The 23,384-nt window shown below is 43.0% G+C and overlaps 1 protein-coding gene across 2 annotated transcripts in view; it reads left to right on the forward strand.

The window, feature by feature from the left end:
- Positions 1-23,384, forward strand: part of BCKDHB (branched chain keto acid dehydrogenase E1 subunit beta) — a 223,853-nt gene that overhangs the window by 19,138 nt on the left and 181,331 nt on the right. For both annotated transcript variants that reach the window (XM_054722299.1, XM_054722298.1), the window contains exons 2-3: positions 463-540; positions 5,635-5,703. In XM_054722299.1, coding sequence (XP_054578274.1) covers positions 463-540; positions 5,635-5,703 — 147 coding nt within the window. The remainder of the gene's footprint in view (positions 1-462; positions 541-5,634; positions 5,704-23,384) is intronic.

Genomic DNA, 23,384 nt, shown 5'->3' on the forward strand with positions numbered 1-23,384 from the left:
CATTGCTTTATGGCCCATGACCATTTGCTTTCATTGGCATAATTAACACATGCCACTGTGGTCATGTGCATTCCTATGGCTTATGTTCCTAACATCCCTTAGGGCATCTTCCCAGGCTACTCTCACTCTGGTTGGTAACTTTCCTGACTTTGCTTAGCCTTTATTTATTTTCAACACACATTTGGTCACTTGATTATATGCCTTCTTCCTTTTTTTATACTTGTTTTTTAATTGTTTAATATGTGTAAATTTTGCCTCTTCACCAGCCTTGAAGTCTGTGTTGCTTTTGTATCTTCTATAGAGCCATCATAATTTTAATTAATACAATAAATTAATGTAATGTGTTCTCTACCATACTTTCTACCTTGATTTTAATCAAGTTGTAATCAACTATTAAGAAAGGAGTTATTTTTATATATTTAACTATGTATGAAATGTGACTTAAAATTTTTATTTTTACAGGACAAACTCAGAAAATGAACCTTTTCCAGGCAATAACAAGTGCTTTGGATAACTCATTGGCCAAAGATCCTACTGCAGGTAAACTTCCTTTGTGCTTGCTTGTGGTTGCTGCATTACTTCAGAATTGAAGATTTACTGGAAATATTTGTCTGGAGGTCAGTGGTTAACTTTACACTAGTATGTACCTGAAACTTATAAAACACCTGACCAAATGGTTAAGGTTCAATAGTCTAATCATGATGTTAACACATTTTAATCCACTCATTATGAATTAGTTCTCATTTATCTCTAACATTATCCAATTAACTTTCTCTCTTGGTATGTATGGTCCTGATACTATATTAACACCTTCTGGATTAATACCTGCTGTGTACTCCTGTTTCTCTAGCACAGTGGTCGGCAAACCGCGGCTCACGAGCCACATGCGACTCTTTGGCCCCTTGAGTGTTCTAACTCCACTTCTTCAAAATAGACTCACCCAGGCCGAAAACTGACTTCTGCACATGGGCCACGACGTTTCAATCGCACTGTACGTGCGCGCCTGCACGTGGTATTTTGTGGAAGAGCCACACTCAAGGGGCCAAAGAGCCGCATGTGGCTCGCGAGCCGCTGTTTGCCGACCACTGCTATAGCATATAGAAAAAGTGGAAAGTACCACTTTGTTCAGCCATCCTTCCTATATAGTAAGAGCCTGGTCGTCCATTCAATCAATCAAAGCGTAATATGCTAATGATATGCTAAGGCTGCTCAACTGCTTGCTATGACATGCACTGACCACCAGAGGGCAGATGCTCCAACTGGTAGGTTAGCTTACTGCTGGGTTCCGGCCAATCGGAACTGAGCGAGCCGGGCTGGACACACCCTGGAGCCTTCCCGCAGTCCCTCCCTGGCTGGCCAACCTCCTGTGTCCCTCCCTGGCCCCGATCGTGCACTGGTGGGGTCCCTCAGCCTGGCCTGTGCCCTCTCACAGTCCGGGATGTCGGAGAGCCAGTTTCGGCCTGATCCCACAGGTCAGGCTGAGGGACCCCACTGGTGCATGGATTCGTGCACTGGGTCTCTAGCCTATTCATAAAATCAAGATTTGATTTTGTGCTTTCTTTTAGGTTACATTTTCATTCAAGTTTTTTTTTTTTTAAGTACACTGAGTGGCCAGATTATTATGATCTCTGAATGCATAATAATCTGGCCACTCAATGTATATCCTATATAATAAAAGGCTAATATGTAAATTGTCCCCTCAACCAGGTGTTTGACCAGCAGGCAGGCTGGCCAACCACCCATGTCCCTCCCCCTGACCAGGCTGGCCAGACCCCACCCATGCACGAATCATGCACCAGGCCTCTAATATATATATAATGTATATATATATATGTGTGTGTGTGTGTGTGTGTGTGTGTGTGTGTGTGTACACACACACATACACTGAGCCATAGGAATGCATGTACATAGTCAGCCCTATAGTCCTCAGTCTTGCAGTATTTGGACATGACTTCTGGCGGGAAATTATTTCAATTGAGGTTTGCTGTTCCCTTATGGCGAGGAAGATCAGAATTAAAGGTTTTGTTTGTTACCTTGGTTTGAAGCGGAGGATAGTGAAGAATAAGAAACTTTGGAGATAGTGAAGGACAGTTTATTGAGAGCTCAGAATTAGAGTTTAATTGGGATAGAAATCCTGCTAATAGCACCTGATGCCTGAAATCTGAGCACTCTACTTTTAGGTTTTCCAGGTCAAGTTTTTGGAGACTGCCTATTAAAACATTCCTGGTTGGAAAGTGCAGAACACCACAGCCCCTTGTCCAGGCTGGCCCCACCCCCCAGGGAGCAGTTAGGGGCGATTAGGCAGGCAGGCGAGTGGTTAGGGGTGATCAGGCAGGCAGGCGAGTGATTAGGGACAATCACGCAGGCAGGCAGAGCAGTTAGGGGCGATCAGGCAGGCAAGCAGTTAGGAGCCAGCAGTCCCAGATTGCGAGAGGGATGTCCGACTGCCAGTTTAGGCCCGATCTGCAGGGATCCCTGCAGGATGGGGCCTAAATCAGCAGTCAGACATCCACTGAAAGGTTGTGGATTGTGAGAGGGTGCAGGGTGGGCTGAGGGACCAACCACCCGCCCCCATGCATGAATTTTGTGCACCGGGCCTCTAGTAACATGTATAAAAAACCACTGGCCAGGGACTCAGGAGCCTGCAGTGTGAGTCATGGTTCTGCCTCTTGCTTTCTGACTTAGCAAGTTACTTTACTACTTATATGGCCTCAATTTCTTCATGGTAAAACAAGATGAGATTTTAGATTAGTGGTTCTTTCTTTTTTTTTTAATAATAAATCTTTATTGTTCAGATTATTACAGGTGTTCCTCTTTTTTTTCCTCCCCCCGTAGCTCCCCTCCACCTAATTCCCCACTCCACCCCATACCCTTACCCCCCGCCACTGTCTTCATCCATAGGTGTAAGATTTTTGTCCAATCTCTTCCTGCACCCCTCAGACCCCCTTCCCCCTGAGAATTGTCTGTTACCTCCCTTTCTATGTCCCTGATTCTATTATATTCACCAGTCTATTCTGTTCTTCAGATTTTTTTATTCACTTGATTTTTAGATTCATTTGTTGGTAGGTATGTATTTGATGTCTTTTTGTTGTTCATAATTTTTACCTTTACCTTTTTTTTTCTTCTTCCTCTTCTTAAAGAATACCCTTCAGCATTTCATATAATCCTGGTTTGGTGGTGATGAACTCCTTTAGCTTTTTCTTGTCTGTGAAGCTCTTCGTCTGACCTTCAATTCTGAATGATAGCTTTGCTGGGTAGAGTAATCTTGGTTGTAGGTTCTTGCTGTTCATCATTTTGAATATTTCTTGCCACTCCAGTCTGGCCTGCATAGTTTCTGTTGAGAAATCAGCTGACAGTCGTATGGGTACTCCCTTGTAGGTAACTAACTGTTTTTCTCTTGCTGCTTTCAAGATTCTCTCTTTGTCTTTTGCTCTTGGCATTTTAATTATGATGTGTCTTGGTGTGGTCCTCTTTGGATTCCTCTTGTTTGGGGTTCTGTGCGCTTCCTGGACTTGTAAGTCTATTTCTTTCACCAGGTGGGGGAAGTTTTCTGTCATTATTTCTTCAAATAGGTTTTCAGTATCTTGCTCTCTCTCTTCTTCTGGCACCCCAAAAATTCGGATGTTGGTATGTTTAAAGCCGTCCCAGAGACTCCTTACGCTATCCTCACACTTTTGGATTCTTCTTACTTTCCACCTCTCTGGTTGGGTGTTTTTTGCTTCCTCATGTTCCAGATCTTTGGTTTGACTCTTGGGGTATGGTGATCTACAGTTGAGTTTCTGTATATTCTTTATTTCAGACAGTATATGCATAATTTCTGACTGGTCCTTTTCTATTTTTTTGGTATTCTCATTAAGATCCTTGAAGGTCTCTTCAAGTTTATCAGCGCTTTTAAGAAGATTCTTGAGTAACCTTATAAATGTGGTTCTGAACACTGTGTTGTCCATTAGTTTACTTTCCTCCATCTCTTCTATTCGTGACCTGCTTCGGTGTCTCCACATTTTGGCTGCCTCCCTGTGTTGACGGAGTGGCTTTGTGTGGTCAGTGACCTATAGGGGCCGGTAGCTCAGCTTCCCCAATCACTCTAGGTGGTCGCTCTTGGTACCCCCCTTTGTGGGCTGAGTGCAAAGTCTTGGTGTTGTTAAGCCTTGATTGCTGTTGGTACACTGGGAGGATTTGACCTCCAGGCCAATTGGCTGTTAGGATCAGCTGTGTCTACGCCAGGAGACAGCCTTATTCAACTAGACTTGCAAAATTGTAAAAGTCTCTGTGCTCAGCTTGGATGGGGTGGAGTTTCAGGGTAGAGCCTACAGCCTTGGCTTCCCATCAGCCCCGCCCTATGAGGTTCCTGGGTCTCAGTGTCCCTCAGTGTCCCTCTGTACTCCCTGCAAGCACCTCTGAGAGAAAGGCACCCTGGAGTTTCGCCCGCTGCCAAACAGTCTAGTCTCTCCCCTAATGAATCTGGATTCCCAGATTCTCGCCCGGAACTGAGTTTCAGTGCAGTCGAAACTGGGGCTCAGCGCAGTCCGGAGCTTTTGTCTCCTTCCCGCTAAGGCAATTCAGTAGCACAGTCAACAGTCCGTCTTCTGCGTGCATTCACGTGCACGCCTCCGGAGCTCTGCCTTTCGCAGCTCCCCTGAATTTCCGCCTTACAGCCCAGATTTCCCCAGTATGAGCCTGGGTCCCCAGAGTCTTGCCGGAACTGGGGTTCAGTGCAGTCAGAGCTGGGGTTCAGCGCAGTCCAGAGCTTTTGTCTCCTTCCCGCTAGGGCAATTCAGCGGCACAGTCAACAGTCCGTCCTCTGCGCACATTCATGTGTGCGCCTCCGGAGCTCTGCCTTTAGCCGCTCCCCTGAGTTTCCGCCTTACAGACCAGATTCCCCCAGTATGAGCCTGGCTCCCCAGGGTCTCGCCCGGAACTAGGGTTCAGTGCAGTTGGAGCTGGGGTTCAGCACAATATGGAGCTTTTATCTCCTTCCTGCTAGAGAACGCTGGCCAGGCACTCAGCCGCCCCGTCCTCTCCGGCTCCGTCCTCCCTGCATCGCGCGCGCACCCGTGTCTCTGCCCGTGTCTCCGTACCTCAGGCTTTTACGGTTCCTCTGATTTTCCTTGTGATTTTCTCTTTCCTTCTAGTTGTGGGCGTTTCAGTCAGCCAGCTTTCCTGTGGTTGTGGATGATGTCTGTTTTGATTTTTAGTTGTATTTTTGAAATTGTTGTGTGAGGCTGCAGATTAGGTGTTTACTTATGCCACCATCTTGGTTTCTCTCAGTGGTTCTTTCTTAACTGGAGTGATTTTGATCCCCCTTCCTCCTTTTACATGTAACATTGCCTAGAGAGATTTTGGCTATTACAAGTATGTGTCCGGGGCAACTGTCATCCACTGGGTAGAGCTCAGAAATATGATCTGCTGCTGTATGTCTACAATGCATAGAGCAGGCTGCTACAACAAAAGAATTATCCAGTCCAAAATGTCCATAATGTCACAACTGAGAAACTTTGACATGGATCTATGATACAGTTCTGTTTTGTTTTTTAAATTTATTGTCTTGTTTTCTGTTTATATTACTTACTTATCATTATTACTATTACTTAGGAATTATTAAATAAAACGTGTTCTTTAAACATTGTTTTTCAGTAATATTTGGTGAAGATGTTGCCTTTGGTGGAGTCTTTAGATGTACCGTTGGCTTGCGAGACAAGTATGGTAAGTTAATATCTTTATATATGAACAGTATTCCTGTAGAACTTTTACTTAAAGATCTTGAGAATATAAAATATACCTGTTATATTATTGTTATATTCTTATTGTATGAATGGGTCTCTTTTTCATTGCTATAGCCACCCATAGAATCCTTTGGCCTAGATTTCTCCAAATGTAGCATCCCTTTGATCTGGTTCATGGTACACATATTATAGATTTCAAAATAATCTTCATTAAATGTATTGCTTATCACCTCATTCATATGTCCAGGAATCTTTGATATTGTTGCTGCCTGACTTAGCCAATTTCAATTCCATTGCCTCTAGTTTAAGATTCTGCCCTATTGGTCTCTGTTAATACAGTTCATCTTTTATTACCTGCACTAGAGGCCCGGTGCACGAAATGTGTGCATGGGGCAGGGGTGTGTGTGTGTGTCCCTCAGCCCAGCCTGCACCCTCTCCAATATGAGTCCCCTCAAGGGATATCCGACTGCCTGTTTAGGCCCGATCCTGGTGTGATTGGGCCTAAACGGGCAGTCGGACATCCCTCTCACAATACAAGACTGCTGGCTCCCAACCGCTCTCTTGCCTGCCTGCCTGATTGCCCCTAACTGCTTCTGCCTGCCAGCCTGATCACCCACTAACCACTCCCCTGCCAGCCTGATCGATGCCTTACTGCTGCCCTGCTGGCCCAATTGCCCCTAAGTACCCTTCCCTGCCGGCCCGGCCACCCCTAACTGCCCTCTCTTGCCAGCCTGGTTGCCTCTAACTGCCCTCCCCTGCAGGCCCGGTCGCCCCTAACAGTCCTCTCCTGCAGGCCTGGTCACCCCCAACTGCCCTGCCCTGCTGGCCTGGTCACCCCTAACTTCCCTCCCTTGCCAGCCTGGTTGCCCCCACTGCCCTCCCCTGCAGGCCTGGTCCCCCCCAACTACCCTCCCCTGCAGGCCTGGTCCCTCCCAACTGCCCTCCCCTGCAGGCCTGGTTCCCCCACCTCCCCAACTGTCCTCCCCTGCAGGCCTGGTTGCCCCCAACTGCCCTCCCTTGCAGGCCTGGTCCCTCCCAACTGCCCTCTTGTGCTGGCCTGATTGCTCACAATTGCCCTCCCATGCCGGCCATCTTGTGGTGGCCATCTTGTATCCACATGGGGGTGGCCATATTGTGTGTTGGAGTGATTGTGTATATGTATATGTATATATGTATCTATATATGTATTTGTGTCTCTATTTTTCTCTCTATATAGATATAGCTATGTATCGAGAGAGAGAGAGAGAGAGAGAGAGAGAGAGAGAGAGAGAGAGAGAAAGAGAGAGAGAGAGAGAGAAATAGAGAGATTTACACACAATTGTGGGGACTGGCAAGTCTGAAATCTGTAGGGCAAGCGAGCAGGCTGGGAACCCAGGCGTGGTTTCTATATTGCAGTCTCTAGGACAAATTTCTTCTTCTGTGGGAAACTGCAGTCTTTTCTCCTAAGGCCTTCATGTGACTGGATGAGGTCCAGCCACATTATGAAGGGCAATCCTCTTTACTTAAAGTCTGACTTAAATGTTAATCACATCTAAAAAATACCTTCACAGCAATATATAGACTGACATTTGATCAAACAACTGGGCATCATTGCCTAACCAAGTGGATACATAAAATGAACTATTACATTACCTTTCATCCCAGCTGATGGGTGGCTTTTGTTAGCATGTGATTGATTTCTGCCTCTTGCTTTCATTCATTTCATTTGACTCAGACTCTCAGAATGCATTGTGGCCCATCCCAGCCTTCCCACTCCTGTTTTTTTATGTTGGGAATGTTTCACTCCCACCTATTGTGAGGGATGCCTTGCGGTACTTTTGACCATTTATTTCTTCTCTTGGTTTTATCTAATCTGGCAAAGCAGTTAAGATGGGGTGGGGGAGTTGACATCTATCTTTCTTCTTAGCATTGACAATGCCCTGTAAGGCTCCTGTGTGCTAGTAGAGTAAAGGGTGAGGGTCTCTAAGAAATTTTTTCTAGTTGTTTCTTCTTATTCCATTCTTCTCTGAATTCAAGAAACCATAGCATATTCCACATCACTTACCAGTTGTTCTTCTCTCTTCTCTTTAATAGCAGGTTGACTTCCTGGATCCTATCCCTCTGCTTTTGCCTAGCTGTCTATTTCTAGCTGTCTGTTTAGAGTTTGACATAGTTGGGCCAGTCTCAAATATCTCAGACTATTTCAGTTAATTCCAGCTAATGTAGACACCTATAAACTTTAGATCCTAAAAAAATGTAAAAGCCTTCTTACATTTAATTTAAAAAAGTAATGCATATGCATTGTAGGTAATTTGGAAAATACAGAAAAGTATAAAGAAGATGGAAAAAATTGTACTTCTAGAGACAACCTCGAGAAAACCATTGTACATAGCTTAGTTTGTACACTTCTAGACTGTATTTAAATATATTTGCATGTGTTAAATAATATTTAAAACATCGAATTATACTTTTTTTTTTCCCCTTAGGATCTTCATCTCTGCTTACATTGCCCATCTGTTCTTGTATGCTGTCTGTTTTATCTATTAGAACCTTTAGCATATTAAATTAACCATAGTTGTTTTAAATTTTGGTCTGATAATTCTAATATCCTTATGGTGTCTAGTTCTGATGCTTGTTCTGACTCTTGTAATTGTTTTTTTTTTTGGCTTTTGTTATGCCTTGTAATTTTTCTTGATATATAGCAAGGCGATGCACTGGGTAAAAGGAACTGTTGTAAGTAGGCCTTTAAGGACGTGGTGAAGAAATGGGGCAGGGAGGGGAAGCATTCTATAGTCCAGCAGTCACCAACCTTTTTGACCTCGCAGACCACTGGTTGGTGACCGCTGCTATAGTCTTATGAGTAGGTCTCACTTTTTTGGTGAGCCTGTGCCTCTGGACTATGAACTTTACAAGTGTTTCTTAATTTTTTCCCCCTCGCAGGTGAGACAGGATGGCTAGAGTGGGTTGGAGTTGGTTATTTTCCTTCCCTCATTATCAGGCCAGTTAGCTCTGATAATCCAGCAGCTTAGGCTCTGGTTAACTAGTTTCACCTGAAGGCAGAGCTTCTTAAGAAGGTAGTGCTTTGGCCCCTGCTGGGTGGCTTGGTTGAAGTGTTGTCCCATACACCAAAAGGTTTCGGGTTCGATCCCTGGTCAGGGCGCTTATGGGAGGCAACTGATCGCTGTTTCTCCCTTACACCGATGTTTCTCTCTCCCTTCTTCTCTCTAAAAATCAATAAATACATATCCTCCTCTGGTGAGGTTTTTTTTTTTTAAAAAAGAAAGGAGTGCTCTAGTGTGTTTCAAAACTGTTCCTTGTTGCTTCCCCTGCTGGAAGCCAGAGGGGATTTTTCTCCAGTATTTACTGTGGGAACTTAGTCCAGAAGTTGAAATATACTTTTGTAACTTCTGGTGACCCTGTGAATGAGTGAGGTCCACAATGTCCAGTCCTCAACAGCCCCGCTCAGCTCTTGTAGATTCATGCCCATGGCTTCATATTTGGTCTTTCTCTTTTCTGCTGCCTCTTATTTTTCTCAGCATTATTGTCTTGTCTATGTCTGGTGTAGTTATATTGCTGAGCAATTTCTAGCCTTCACTGTTCCATCTTCCCTGAGCCCGTGTGTGGTAGCCTGTCATATGCTTGTTCAAGCTGGTAAGTCTTCTCGTGGCTCTCTGCCCAGGTTTTCATTTTTGCTGCACCTCCTCTTACTATATCCATTCTGACTGGGGCATTTCATCCATGCTACCTTCAGGTCGTGCACTAGCAACTTCCGAATTTCCATCTCTGGTCTAGACCTCTAGCCTGAGCTTCACTTCAGATCTGTATATTCAATACTGTATATATAACTGCACATCGTCACCTCAGTGTTCCAGTCACTTCCAATTCAGCATTTCCAAACTCATATTTTCAAATGTAGTTGAATTCATTGTCTCCATCCAGCAAACTCATGCCGCCCAGTACATTTTCTATGTCAATGAATCTACCACCATCTATCTGGTTACCTAAGCCAGAAACCAGGGAGATCCTAGTCTCTTCCTTTTTTTCTCATTCCCTACATCCAGTCAAGTCCTACCTACTTACAGTTTTATCTTCATAGTTTGTCTTGAAAATAGTCTCTTTTTTCCATTCTCACTGCCCTGGAGTCTCACTTTAGATTCTTAATCATTTCTGCTTGGACAGTTTCATTTTTCTTCGTAATTACGCTCCCTCTAATCCATTCCCTATCTTCTTGCCAGTGTGATCATTCTGAAACACACATTTCTTGGTGGGATATATGAAAGACTTTGTGACCTGCCCTCTACATACCTATCTGACCTCATTCACTTTATTTTTTACTAATATTGACTGCCTGATGTTTTCTTCCCTAAGCCCCTGTTTCTTTTCATCTCTCTTCCTTCCCCCATGCCATTTGAATCCCTCTCTGCCATCTGATTACCTGGTAAATCCTATTTCACGTTGAGATGGGTCCTCTGTAAAGCTTCTTGACCCTCAAGAAGACCCAGATGCTACTTAATCACTGCTCAGATTTTACATCTTGCAAGTTATGTTGTAATTGTCTTTCCACCAAATCTGTGTACCAGAAAACTTCTTAAAGGCAACAGGTATTTAAATTGTTTGTGTATTCCTAGCTCTTAACACAGTGTCCGTGAATATCAAGACAGTGACCTATGGCTTTAGAAAGGGGATTTGCTTATCTCCCTTTAATGATTTTTTGTTGGTTGATTCTCTTTCTTAAAAAATGGGTTAAGAAAAGGGAGAAACTAAGCCCACTGGTTTTAGAGGGCACTGCAGATTTATGTTTATATGACAAGGGGCTGAGCTAATGAATGGCTCTCTTAGTTTTATTGTCAGCAACTGCTGGAATTTTCATAACAGCTTTAGGACTATGATTCCAGGTTGATCAATAGGAACAATTAAGTCACCACTACTGTCTCTAATGAGAGGAGGTGAGCTTCAGTGTCGGAAGTGAAGAATAAAGAAAATTAAGAAGAGAAATATGTTATTAAAAAAACTATCTGCATATTAAAAAGTATCACTTTCCTTTTAAAAATACTCATCTGCCCTTTTGAGTGGGAATTTTCAGTTATATGGAAACATGTCTGTTTAGTGTTTTTTCCCCCCAAAGTTAATTAATTAAAATATTATTTTGATATATTGAATGCATTGCATGATATGACATAACGAAGATAGCATTAAATGACAGCAAAGACAATGTTTTATGAGGGATTGATTAGCTCTCTGGGGAAGGCAGAGTGTGGAGTGGGAATCACAGTCAGTCAGTAGGTGGCAGCCTGCACTTTGAAATGAGACTGTCCGTGTTGGCATTTTACCAATGTTCTGGAACTGTGGAGAAGCAGTTTAAATTCCATCAAGAGGGAGAATTTGAAGTATTGGGGGTTACTGACATAATACTGTAAAGCTGAATACTACTTAATATAAAAAAGAAGGAATTGTATAAGTAAGGACAATGCTATAAAAGAAGTAGATAGAATTCTGTTATATTCCAGATAACCCAGGTGAGTGTGGGTTTAGTACCACTAAACTGCTTTTCTCCTTCCTTGTCCTTTGATAGAACAAAATAATAGGAGTGCTTTGAAGACTTAAAATTGAGTAGTATAACCTCATCAACACATTGCATACCAAATGGCAATTTTAAACTCAGCAAGGAGATCCCTTGATCAGGAGCAAAAGTTGGAACTTGGAGAATTCTAGGGAAGCATTGAGTAGAAGAGGGCAATTAAAGGTAGTTGATTTTAGGGTGTGTGTGATTTTTATGTTGAATACCACACATTCTTTCATTTATGTTTGAGACAGATTCCACATGCCATATGCAAAATCTGTCCTAGATAGAGCGTGTGTGTAGTTTAGTCAAATAAGACTTTGGTAGGTCAGGTTCAGGGTGGTTTTTATTTAACACATTAGAGACCCGGTGCATGGAAATTCGTGCACTGGGGGGGGGGGGGGGGGGCGGGGGGGGCGGGGTTTGTCCCTCAGCCCGGTCTGTGCCCTCTCACAGTTTGGGAGCCCTGAGGGGATGTCCTACTGACGGCTTAGGCCTGCTCTGCGGGAGGCGACTGGGTGGGTGATTGGTGTGGCACTGCCCCCATCACCCTGCCGCTGCTGCCCTGCTGCTGCCAGCTTCTCTCTGTGGGAGGTGACCAGGCAGGCGGGTGATCAGGGGACAGCGCCACCCCCATCACACTGCTGCTGCTGCCGGCCTCCCTCTGTGGGAGGCAACCAGGTGGCCGATCAGGGGATAGCACCTACTGGCGTGGCCCTGTCCCCCCTGCCCCGCCATCACCCCTCTGCCGACCCTGGTCACTGCCGCCTCCCCCCCATTGCCCGCCCCTCCCTCTGTCTGCTGGCATGCACCTTGGCTGGCCTGGTGCTGCCTGCTCCCCCCTCCCCCCCCCCCACTGACTGGTAGTTCCGCCTTTTGGTTGATTTGCATATTATGCTTTTATTATATAAGAATCTATACTGATAGGAACACAACTGGGCTGTGATTCCTAAGGCTGTATTTTGGTCCACTCATTGGAGGATACTTAGGTGAGAAAAGGAACAGCAGAGGACTTACTAAATTAGTCTCCAGGCCTAAACATTGCCTTTTCATGGGATCTGAGGTGTTTCCATTACTGTATTCATTCCTCTACACCAGCTGCGGGCTTTTGTAGCAACTTGGGAAAATGAATATAACCACTTCTTATGTAAACATTATAGAAATTGTATAACCAGATACCTTGATACACTGAATTCAGGAAGGGGAACTAGGACAGGCGTGTGGAGAGGGTAAGGCTTCATCTATAATATGCCAATATTTGGGAGTTGACTCAGCCTTGGTGTCCTCACCAGTAAAATGAAAGGACCAGGTGGTCCTCATGGACACATCTGGGTCATCTTTGTGCTTTTATTTCCTTCTTAAAGTGAAACACATTTGCTTTATGCTTTGATTTTCTTTACATTTAGAGGTTTAGTCATTATAACAGTTGCTATATCGTCTTAGAACCCTAGACAACCTTAGGCATTTATTTTTCTCATAATATGTCCCCTTTCCAGTATAATTTATAAGCAAAATCCTTTGACAACTCTCTTATACTTTTATATGAATTATGAAATAACCTCAACAGAAAGTGACCTTTTATTATACACTAGAGGTCCAGTGCACGAAATTCAAGCACTCACGGGGTCCCTCAGCCTGGCCTGCGCCCTCTTGCAGTTCAGGAGCCCTTGGGGGATGTCTGACTGACAGACATCCTTAGCACTGCTGTGGAGGTGGGAGAGGCTCCCACCACCACCGCTGCACTTGCCAGCCATGAGCCTTGCTTCTGGCTGAGCGGTGCTTCCCCTGTGGGAGCTCACTGACCACCAGAGGGCAGCTCCTGCATTAAGCGTCTGCCCCCTGGTGGTCAGTGCACATCATAGCAACTGGTCAATCAGTAGTTAGGCTTTTATATATATAGATTCCTGCTGCAAAGAAATGGTTACTTGGGTGATAATCATACTCATGGGTTTAGTGTCAGGGTTCCATTGAAGAATGGCAATCTGTGAAATGGGTTTGCCCTCTGAAGAGTTGAAACTAATTTTACTGAATAAAAAAACTTATAAATTAATGACAGTTCTTCAGGGAATGAAAGTACATATTTATTTCCCCTATTGAAGTGGATGCATTTATGACTTCAGAGAAGATTGAATGCCAGTTATGGATTGTAAGATGTCTAACTGTTCCATAAACGGAGTGGAAACAGCTATCAATAAGATGGTGTAAACTTTTTTTTTCTAATATGCCTATTAAAAATATTTTTAAAGAATTGCTGGTAGCTTTAGGTGTTTTTCTACTTCCCCAAAGTCAGACACTTTAAATTGCTTCTAATAGTACAAAATACCTTTATTTTCTAAAAATACACATGTAGTAGAATTAGTTAAAGAACATGTTTAATGTACCCTTCTTTTTATCTCTTCTTTTTTACCCAGTTGAGTTACCCTAGAAAATGGGATAAAAACATTGACATGCACCGCATGAGCTATGTTAGTTTCCCTTGTATATTGCTTTGATGTCCTTTTGTGAATTTTCACTCCAAAAAAAGATTTTAGAATCTACTAAAATTAAAATTGGTATAAGTGGTCACTGTATTTCAATTTCTCTAAACATTGTAGCTTAACAAATAATATTTAAGAAAATAAGATATTTAATTTATTTTGTAGAATATCAGAACTGGAGAGAAATGGAGGATATATGTAGTCCTGTGGATCTCAGCTGGGTGTGACTTTGCCCTCTTGGGAACATCTGGCCATGTCTAGAGACATTTTTGGTTGTCATAGCTGGGGCTTGCCAGTTGACATCTAGTGGGTGCAGGTCAGGAATACTGACCCATGATGCACAGGGCAGCCCTCACCCATCAAACAAAGAATTATATGACCCAAAATGCCAACAGTGTCAGGGTTGAGAAACTGATCTAATCCCTCTCCATGGGATGTGGAAATTGAAGTTCTGAGAGGTCAAATGTTACCATTGTACCCATTGGCAAGTGGGTGAGCCAGATCCCGAGTTCAGGCTTCCTTCTGCACAGTTCTGAGTTTTTTGAACTACATTGTTTTTCCTTCTTATATATAAGTGAACAATTCATTTATATAAAAACATGAGATATGTAAGAAATATATAAAGAATTTTAATAAACAAAGCTCAGTGGTTTTGATTATTCATGGAATGAAAAGAAGCTAGTAACCCATGTTAAAGTTGTAAAAAATTCTCTTTTTGTGTGTGTGTGTGTTTTTGTTTTTTTTGAACAAGTTTTTTGATTAGTGTATTAAGTTGTTTTGGGGTGGCAGCTGCTGCTTTGACTATATTTTTTTCCTTAGTTGCTTAAACAATAAATGTTAGAGCTGTCCACAGGTGATCTCCCTGACATTTTAAGCATCAATGTAATGTCCTCAAGCCAGTTTCTCTCAACCTTATTTGACAATGGCAGGCTTTTACAATTATTAAATGTGTACAATAGGGGCTTAAGAGATAGGCTAGGACTAGTGGACTGGGAAAAATGGGACTATAGATCATTATTGTCAGAAAGTATAAAACTGATTTACTTTTTTAAACATCACAATTAAGAATTAGAAAAATGAAATTATATTTTATTAAGAAAAATATAGAGTATAAAAGATCTTTTTGTTTTATATTTTCACTGTCAATTGTGACATATATCTTATGTCCATTTACTATTAGGTATGATAATGCTAAGTTAGCTTCCCAAATCCAGTGCTGAATCATATGAAAATTCTCTTTCAGACTGGTACTTTATTTTTTTAATTGATATTTAGAAAGAGAGGAAGGGAGAGAGAGAGAAACATAGTTTTGAGAACAAAACATCAGTTGGCTGCCATCTGCACACTCCCTATTGAGCCTACAACCTGGGCATGTGCCTGACTGAACCAGAGAGATCGAACCAGCCACCTTTGGTGCACAGAAGAACACCCAACCAACTGAGCCACACTGGCCAGGGCCAGAATGGCACTTTTAACAGAGGGAAGAACACGTGTTTTTTTCTTCAGTATTTAGTATTTCTTGACTTAGAATGCATTAGACATATTAGTTGTTGTATTATGGACAGCTCATTTTATAATTTTTATACATTGAAGCCAGTGATTTCTTTCTTTATTAAAAAATACTTTTTCTGTATTTACAATCTATATTATTTGATTCAAATATAATTTTGAATTAAGAGACTTTTCTTTTTAGATCCCAGAAATTATCAGGGCTGAAAGGAGATCAGTATAACAATCTATATAATTGAGGAATATGCAAATTAGCCAGGATGCCGTAACATCACAACCCAATAGCAGGGACCTCATGCTGCATGGCACCTCACTGGGCGAGGGACCTCAGGCTGTGCCCCCCACCCCGTGGGGTTTGATGAGGACCTCAGGCCATGCCCCTCACCCGGCGGGGCTTGACAGGGGACCTCAGGCCATGCCCCCTGCCCAGCGGGGCTTAACAGGGCCCTCAGGCTGCACCCCTCGCCTGGCAAGGCTTGACGGGGGACCTCAGGCCATGCCCCCCCTTCCCCAGTGCTGGGTTGGGGGACCTCAAGCCGTGCCCCCCGCCCCAGCGCCATGCCGGGGGACCCGAGGCTCCGCCCCCCGCCTGGCGGGGCTTGACGGGGGACCTGAGACTGTGCCCCCCACCTGGCGCTGGGCAAGGCTTGGCACTGGGCTGGGTGATCTGAGGCTGTGCCCCCTGCCTGGAGGGGCTTGATGGGTGTGGGGCCGGCCAGGTCTGGGTCTCACCTAATGGGGATGGAGCCGGCTGGGTCTGGTCTCCTGCGTTTTTGAAGCACATGTGGGTGGTGGGCGGGGACTTGACTCTAGGTCCTGCGGTGTGCCCAGACTGACAGGAGGGAGATTTTCATATACATTTTACTAATTTCCTTTCATCTCTGACACTTCTATTATAGAGAAAGGGCAAATAGCAATATCAAAATATTTCCTCTAAATAATTCCCTTTTAATGTGCATGAATTTTGTGCACCTGGCCACTAGTTTTTGTATAGACAGTTGAGATTGCTCAGTATCTGAATCCCTGGATTCACCCATCCTATTTTGTTCATCTTGTGGAAACATCACACAGTTCGTTAAATTACAACTAAGGATGCTGTTCCTTCTAGAAGTTACATGCCTGATGTCTGTGGCAGCTTACTAGTAGCTTTATGTTGACATTGTGCTCAGGTATTGAGTTGATGTTGTCACTTACCTGAAATCATGTACCTGTTGCAAGAGATTTAAATCTAAATGCATAGATTATTACAAGCTAGACATTCTGTGTTTTAATTCTAACTTGGAATTCCACTGGGTAGCACCTTCAATACAGTTATGAAGTCACATAATAATTAAATTCACCATGAAAAATGACTTTTCCAGCTAAGTTGGGAGTAGCCAGTAAAAACAGTCCTGCATGGACAATAGCATACATGCCATTTGCCAGATACTTGTTGAGCAAGACCTATGTAAACTCTTAGAGCATTGGAGCACAGTGCTTTTGTTTTCTGTCCCTGTTTAGCTTGGATGGGGTTCTTAGTTGCTTTGATTGGCAGAGGGGATGAGGGATGAGTTAGGTCAAGGTTGGCAAATGTCATGTGCTAAGGAATCACTTGGGAAGTTGGTTGGACAAAAAGTTTTCAGTTTCCTAGTGAGCAGCTATACCCAAAGGCAGCTTTAGCAATGAAGTACATGACCTTCTCCAGTGGCATCCTGCCATCCCTCTCCCCCCCGAGGCCCTCTGGCCAGCAGCCAGAAGTGATGGCATCTGGCCAAACTTAAATTACCCAAAAGATTCTTTTTCTGTAGTTTTGGCTCCCAGACGCTCAAGCGTCATTGGTAATAAAGGATTTCTCCTCGTCACAGTCTCTGGGCAGGCTGTTCATTTAACCCTCTTCTTTTCCTCTACTCGTGTCTGCCAAATTGGCATCCAGCACAAACAAAGATACTTATTTCTAAGCCGAAAGGAAACACACAAACACAATATTACATTCTTAATTAATTAAGATCCTGTAGATGGTGAATTTGAGCATTTCATTCTTGAAAAGTGGAGGTTCCTCAAAACTCAAAAGGAAACTTTTACATCACTTTAGGAACATGTTGATTCTTAAAGGGAGAAAGGAACATATTATGTGGCATAAACCCATTATATCTATTCAAATCTAAATTAAACAGTGATAGGATAGACATTAAAAAGTTCCACAACATTTTCACAAATTCCTCATTCCAGTAGGTTACTGGGATCATTTGCCTGAAGAAGGCACCTTTTCTTTATATTTCTTTTTTTTTTAAATTGTTTTTATTGGTTTTAGAGAGAGAGAAAGGGAGAGGAATAGAGATAGAAACATCAATGAGAGAGAAGCATCGATTGGCTCCTGCATGCTCCCTACAGCGGATTGAGCCCACAACCTGGGCATGTATCCTGACTGGGAATCGAACCCATGACCCTATACCAGCTGGGCGAAGGCACCTTTTCTTTTGTTAAGTAAAGAGTCTGTGGAGTTTATGCCCACGGACCATTTAGCCATTTAGCTTTTAGTTATTCTGTGTGTATATGGTTATATGGTTTTATGTGTATAACGCTGCTCATAATGTTTAACTCTATACAAAAAGAGAAAAGTTAGATATCATGGATTACAATTTTTGCACGAATTGTGTTCTCTTAAATGGCTTCATTCACCCAAGAATCTGTTGAAAGTGAATCAGGAAGGGAACCAGCATCCATTGTGCGCCTCTAACCTACCCAGCCTCTCCTGATTTCTCTCAGATACTTGTAAGTGGAATTTGAGCCAGATAGTCTCCATGAAGTGTCTCCCTCATTCAGTTCTTGCCAAATTACCTTTATTTGCTCTCATATCTAGTTCATGCTATTATCTTTCTATTTTTTATTTTCTTATTTTTTTAAAAATTTATTTTTATTGTTGAAAGCATGCTATTTCTTCAGGCCTGGGCAGCTGACCACTCAGCTTTAGCACCCATTTCACCTAAAAATTTCAGTAAAGTACAATTTCAGTAAAATGTGTTTTCTAGGCTAGGTGATTCTTGGCTGTCAATATTTATTTTACTCAGGGAGCAATAGGCAAGTTACTGCACTGTTTAAATTTTTTTGTATCTGTATAGTGCTGCTGCACTTATTTCCACTCTACGTCCCATTTCTCTCAGAATAATCTCTGTGTTGCCAGGAATTACAAGATCAGAGGAAAGATCTTTGTTAAAGTTGTAGATAGGTCCATGACTTTCAAGGGGTGAAGAGCCTAACATATCAGGATTTCCTGCTTAGTTTTATTTTTACAGGCACCTTCTGGTAGTATTTTCTATTTGGTTTCTAGTGGGGTCTTTGTTCAACATCTTGAGCCTTTTCTCCCTAATTTCTGGTGGACTGCTAAAAGATTAAGTCCAATAGTTAGCATTTGATGTATTTCTTTCCCTTCCAGGCCACATGATACCATTTTTACCTCATGGGTCCCTTTCGTGGAGTCTTTAACAATTTTTTCTTGTTTCTCCTTGCCTGTCCTCTTCTTGCCCTCACTCTGTATGCATCCTTAAGTGGTATAGTGTCTATCCTCTAGAGAACAGGCAGAGAGAGAGAGAGAGAGAGAGAGAGAGAGAGAGAGAGAGAGGGAAGGAGGGAGGGGGAGGGAGGGAGGGAGGGAGAGGGAGATATCAAAAGGCCTTTTGGATGGTGCAACAACTTAAGAATCTATGAACACTGCCTTTGCTAACATTGTGGTATTGGGTGCTCAAGGTGACTTTAATTTTCATCAATTCCCCCAGACCACCTCATGCATACATAATCCTATATAATAAAAGCCTAATATGCAAATCGACCGAATGGCAGAATGACCAGTCGCTATGACACTCAACGCAGGAGCTACCCCCTGGTGATCAGTGAGCTCCCATAGGGGGAGCGCCGCTCAGCCAGAAGCTGGGCTCATGGCTGGTAATCGCAGTGGCGGTGGCAGGAGCCTCTCCTGCCTCCACTGCAGGTGGGTGGTAAGGAGCGAGGGGACTCGGACTGCGAGAGCCCCAGACTGTGAGAAGGATGTCTGACTGCCGGCCTAGGCGGACATCCCCCGAGCGGTCCCAGACTGCGAGAGGGCGCAGGCCGGGCTGAGGGGACCCCCCCCCACCCCCGCCCCAGTGCATGAATCTTGTGCACCAGGCCTCTAGTCTATTATATAAAAGCCCAGCGACCATTATGGCGGAATGTCCAGAATGACCAGTCGCTATGATGCATACTGACCACCAGAGGGCAAACGCTCAACACAGGAGCTGCCCCTGGTAGTCAGTGCACTCCCACAGCAGGAGTGCTGCTCAACCAGAAGCTGGCAAGTGCAGTGGCAGTGGCAGGAGCCTCTCCCACCTCCGTGGCAGTGCTAAGGAGCAGTGAGCTGAGTGGTAAGGAGCCTACCACTAAGGAGCAGCGAGCTGAGCGGTAAGGAGCGAGGGATCCTGGACTGCGAGAGGGATGTCCGACTGCCGGCAGGTGGACATCCCCCAATGGGTCAGGACTGCGAGAGGATGCAGGCCCAGCTGAGGGAAACCCCCTGCCCTAGTGCAAAAATTTTGTGCACCGGGCCTCTAGTATCTAAATAAAAACAACGGGCTTGCTATGCAAATGTCAGATTAAGACAAGCCATCTGACTTCAGTCTCCAACTAGAATGCTTCTCCTGAGCTCCTCCTACATAGATAGATATTCTGGAGTTTCTGCTGCCTGGCAACTCCATCAGTTTCTGTTTGGGTCATTTTTATAGTTTCTGCAGAACTGGAAGGTTGCCACTCAAAATAGTCCTGGCTCCATTCAAGCGTGTGATATGACTTGTAGGCCAACTGCTGCAAGTAATGATGGATATGAAGGCAGTGATAGGTTGAAGTGCTCTCAGTAGAGAAAGGCTGACATTGACTGTAACCATTGCCGCATTGACCAGTGGACACAAGGAAGTAGGTGATTAATATTAAAGTGTCATCTGATAAGCAGAAAAAATGTCCCTGAATTTGGTCTTGGGCTAAGGCACTTCTTTAGTATGTCCTGGGATTACTCAGGTTATTTTTCAGGTTACAGAGACCAACTTACTAGGTGGGGTGCTTGTGGAGATGCTATCTGAGGAAGATAGATGCCTTTCAGTTGTGTGTGTACGTAGGTGGGATGAGTTTGAAATAGGTCTCCAGACAGTGACACCAGGATTCACTTCATAGTACTGCTTCTCACCCTTGCCTGCATGTTGCAGTACTGATGCTTAGGTCTCCCCTCAGAGGTTCTAAGTTACTGGTCTGGGGCATGGCTAGGTGTTGGAGTTTTAAAAGGTCCCCAAGTGATTCAAATATGCTGCCAAGTTTGAGAACTACTCTAGAAGTTACTAAAAATTTTAAGATGTGGACCCTGCCTTTAAGGAAATCCCAATACACTTGATAGGCCAAAGCATAATTACATGGTAGGTAAAATAAAAGTGTAATAGTGAAATAACATAAAAACGATATAAGAAGTGCCCAAACTTTGCTTCTTTTATTTAGGCCAGAATTTAAATGCACAAATGACTAAATTGTGCACTGACAGTTTTTATAGAAAACGACAGCTGAGACTTGTGGGAAAAGAAACAATTGAACATAGGTATCTACTTTTCTCCAAAAACTCTCCACTAAAATGTCCAGGGCTCTTCTTTTGTAAAGGCCTAAATCCACAAGGATGGGAGACTGGGACTGGAGACAATATGAACAAAGTGCTAGAAGCTGGAAGGCAAAGGGCTTAGGCTTGGAAAATCAGAACCTGGAATGGGCAGTGGGGCAGCCAAGACCCAGCCTGGTTTATGTCACAGAATAACCCAAAGGCTCAGGAGTTGGCAACACCAAGTACCTCTGGGAATAGGGGTGAAGAGTGTTTGCTTCAGAATAAGGAGAATTGGTTGAGTCTTTTTAAGAAGCCCTCAGAACTCCAACTTTTTTCTATTGCCTGGAAGATTCCTGAGGTTAATTCTTCATGGAGAGGGCAGATGTTAACTCATCTAGAGGTAAGAGGGGGGGCGGGGGGGAAGCCTGGGACATATAGTCTTTATTTTGTGTGGATATATGCTCAGCTAAAACTCTGGGGTTCTGTTACTGTACAAGAGAGAATGAATAATGGGGGATAATTAGCAGTCAGTACTAGGCTTACATATACAGGCATTTGCTACATTAGTATAATAATAACAATAACAATGGTAATGACAATAGTAGTAGCGAACTCTTGTAGTGCTTTCTACATGCCCAGCACTATTCTAGAAACTTTATGTGTATTAACTCACCTAACAGTCACAATCCTGTGACACTGGTTCTGTTACCCCATTTTGCAGGTGTAGAAAGTGAGGCAGAGAAATAACTTCTTTAAGGTTTCATACCAGAACCAGGTCCAAGACCCTATCTTTCTTTGATTAAACCTGACATTGTGATTAAGTTTCAGAAAGACCTGATTTCTAACTAAAGTTGTTTAATGCGCTGGTTTTGTGTTCTCTTTGGAAAAAAATGATTATACTGATACATTTGCTTGATAAATGTAAGGAATTATTGCCAGTTTTATAAAACAATTTCATTTGTACAAATTTAAGTAACAATACAAATAGCTTAACATTTGAAGTGTATTAATTTTTTTCTGTTTAAAATGAGTACATGTATTATTTTGAATATTGTTGTAGAAGGTGGTGAATGACATAATTAAATTGGTAACTTAGAACATAACTCTGACCACAGCATGTGATACTAAAGGCCGGGAGGCCGGGATTGAGATAATTGTTGAGTCCAGAGGTTCTTAAACTTGAGCACCCATCAGAATTACCTGGAAGACTTGCCCAATCAGAGATTGCTGGGCTCTATCCCCAGAGTTTCTGACTCAGTAGGTCTGAGGTGAGACCCAAGAATTTTTACTTCTAGCAAGTTTTCAGGTGTTGTTGCTGCTGATGGTCCAAGGACCACAGTTTCAGAACCACTGTGACTATCTGACAGGTAATGAGAATCTAAGCTATGGCAGTGGAGGGAAGGTGGAGTCAGGAAGGGGTCAATAGAGAGCCAATCAGGGAGAATTTGGAGGACTCGTGATTCTTTGGAAGTTGAGGCAAATGGAGAGGAAAGAATCTAGGACAATTGTCAGGAGTTAAATATTGAGTGAAAGATAGACTGAAAAGTAAGTATGTAATTAGGAGGCTATTGGTGACTTGCTGACCTAAATAGAAGCAATTTTCATAGATAAGTGGGGTCAGAAATAGATTAGACTACTAAATTTTTGAGGGAATCTGATTATTCTCTATTAGCATATAAATATGGATTTCTTTACTTTGAAACACTAGATTATATTCTGTACCACTGCTCATTTTAGCTGGCTATTTGCATTGGACCAGATTAAAGGGTTCCATCATGTTATGCATCATGATACTTTCTGGCTTTCCTCAACCATTTGTTTAAAAATGGATCTGACATTTTAAAAAGTTTCTATATCCAGTTTATTTCAAGTGAAATTAATCCTTCTGCATATATGCATTTGTTTTACATCCATGTAGAAGCTGTTTTCCTTGCGTTTTGTTGTGCACAGTGGCTTTCAAGCTCTGTCTGCCTGTTGATCCTGCTTGTGGATGCTCAAGAGAAGTCATTAAAAACCAGAGTTGTCAAGTTCTGTTGGACTTACCTTGGGGTTTCTCTCCCTGCTGTCCTATTGTTACTATCATAGTTCATGCCCTCAGTATTTTTGACCTGAATGATTATGTGTTCATCATAAGAGTGTTCTCACTCTTTCCTACTCTAGTATACATTATATATATTTGTGAGATTAATTTTCCTGGAATACAGCTCCTATCACAATAATTACTTGATGAAAACCTTCCCCATGCTTAATAGTAAAGTCCAGTTTTCTTAGCTTAGCATTTAAGATCTTAAGTGAACTGGCTTTCACTTTTCTTTCTGACGTTAGTTTTTAACCCCATGTTCTGCACTGATTCCACACTACTCAGCAGTTGCACCAAAGCTTCCCTGCCCTTCTGCTTTCCTTACAGCTTCTGCCCCTCAGAATTTCCTTTCTTTTCTCCCAATTGTTCTTGTCAGTTTCCATCTGGCACGACATCTATAACTCATTATACTTATTTTGTCCCCATATTTTACTAAAATATAAAATTCATCTTCATATCTCCAATGATGCCC

This window comes from Eptesicus fuscus, chromosome 10, assembly GCF_027574615.1.
Source record: "Eptesicus fuscus isolate TK198812 chromosome 10, DD_ASM_mEF_20220401, whole genome shotgun sequence".
Classification (NCBI taxonomy): domain Eukaryota; kingdom Metazoa; phylum Chordata; class Mammalia; order Chiroptera; family Vespertilionidae; genus Eptesicus; species Eptesicus fuscus.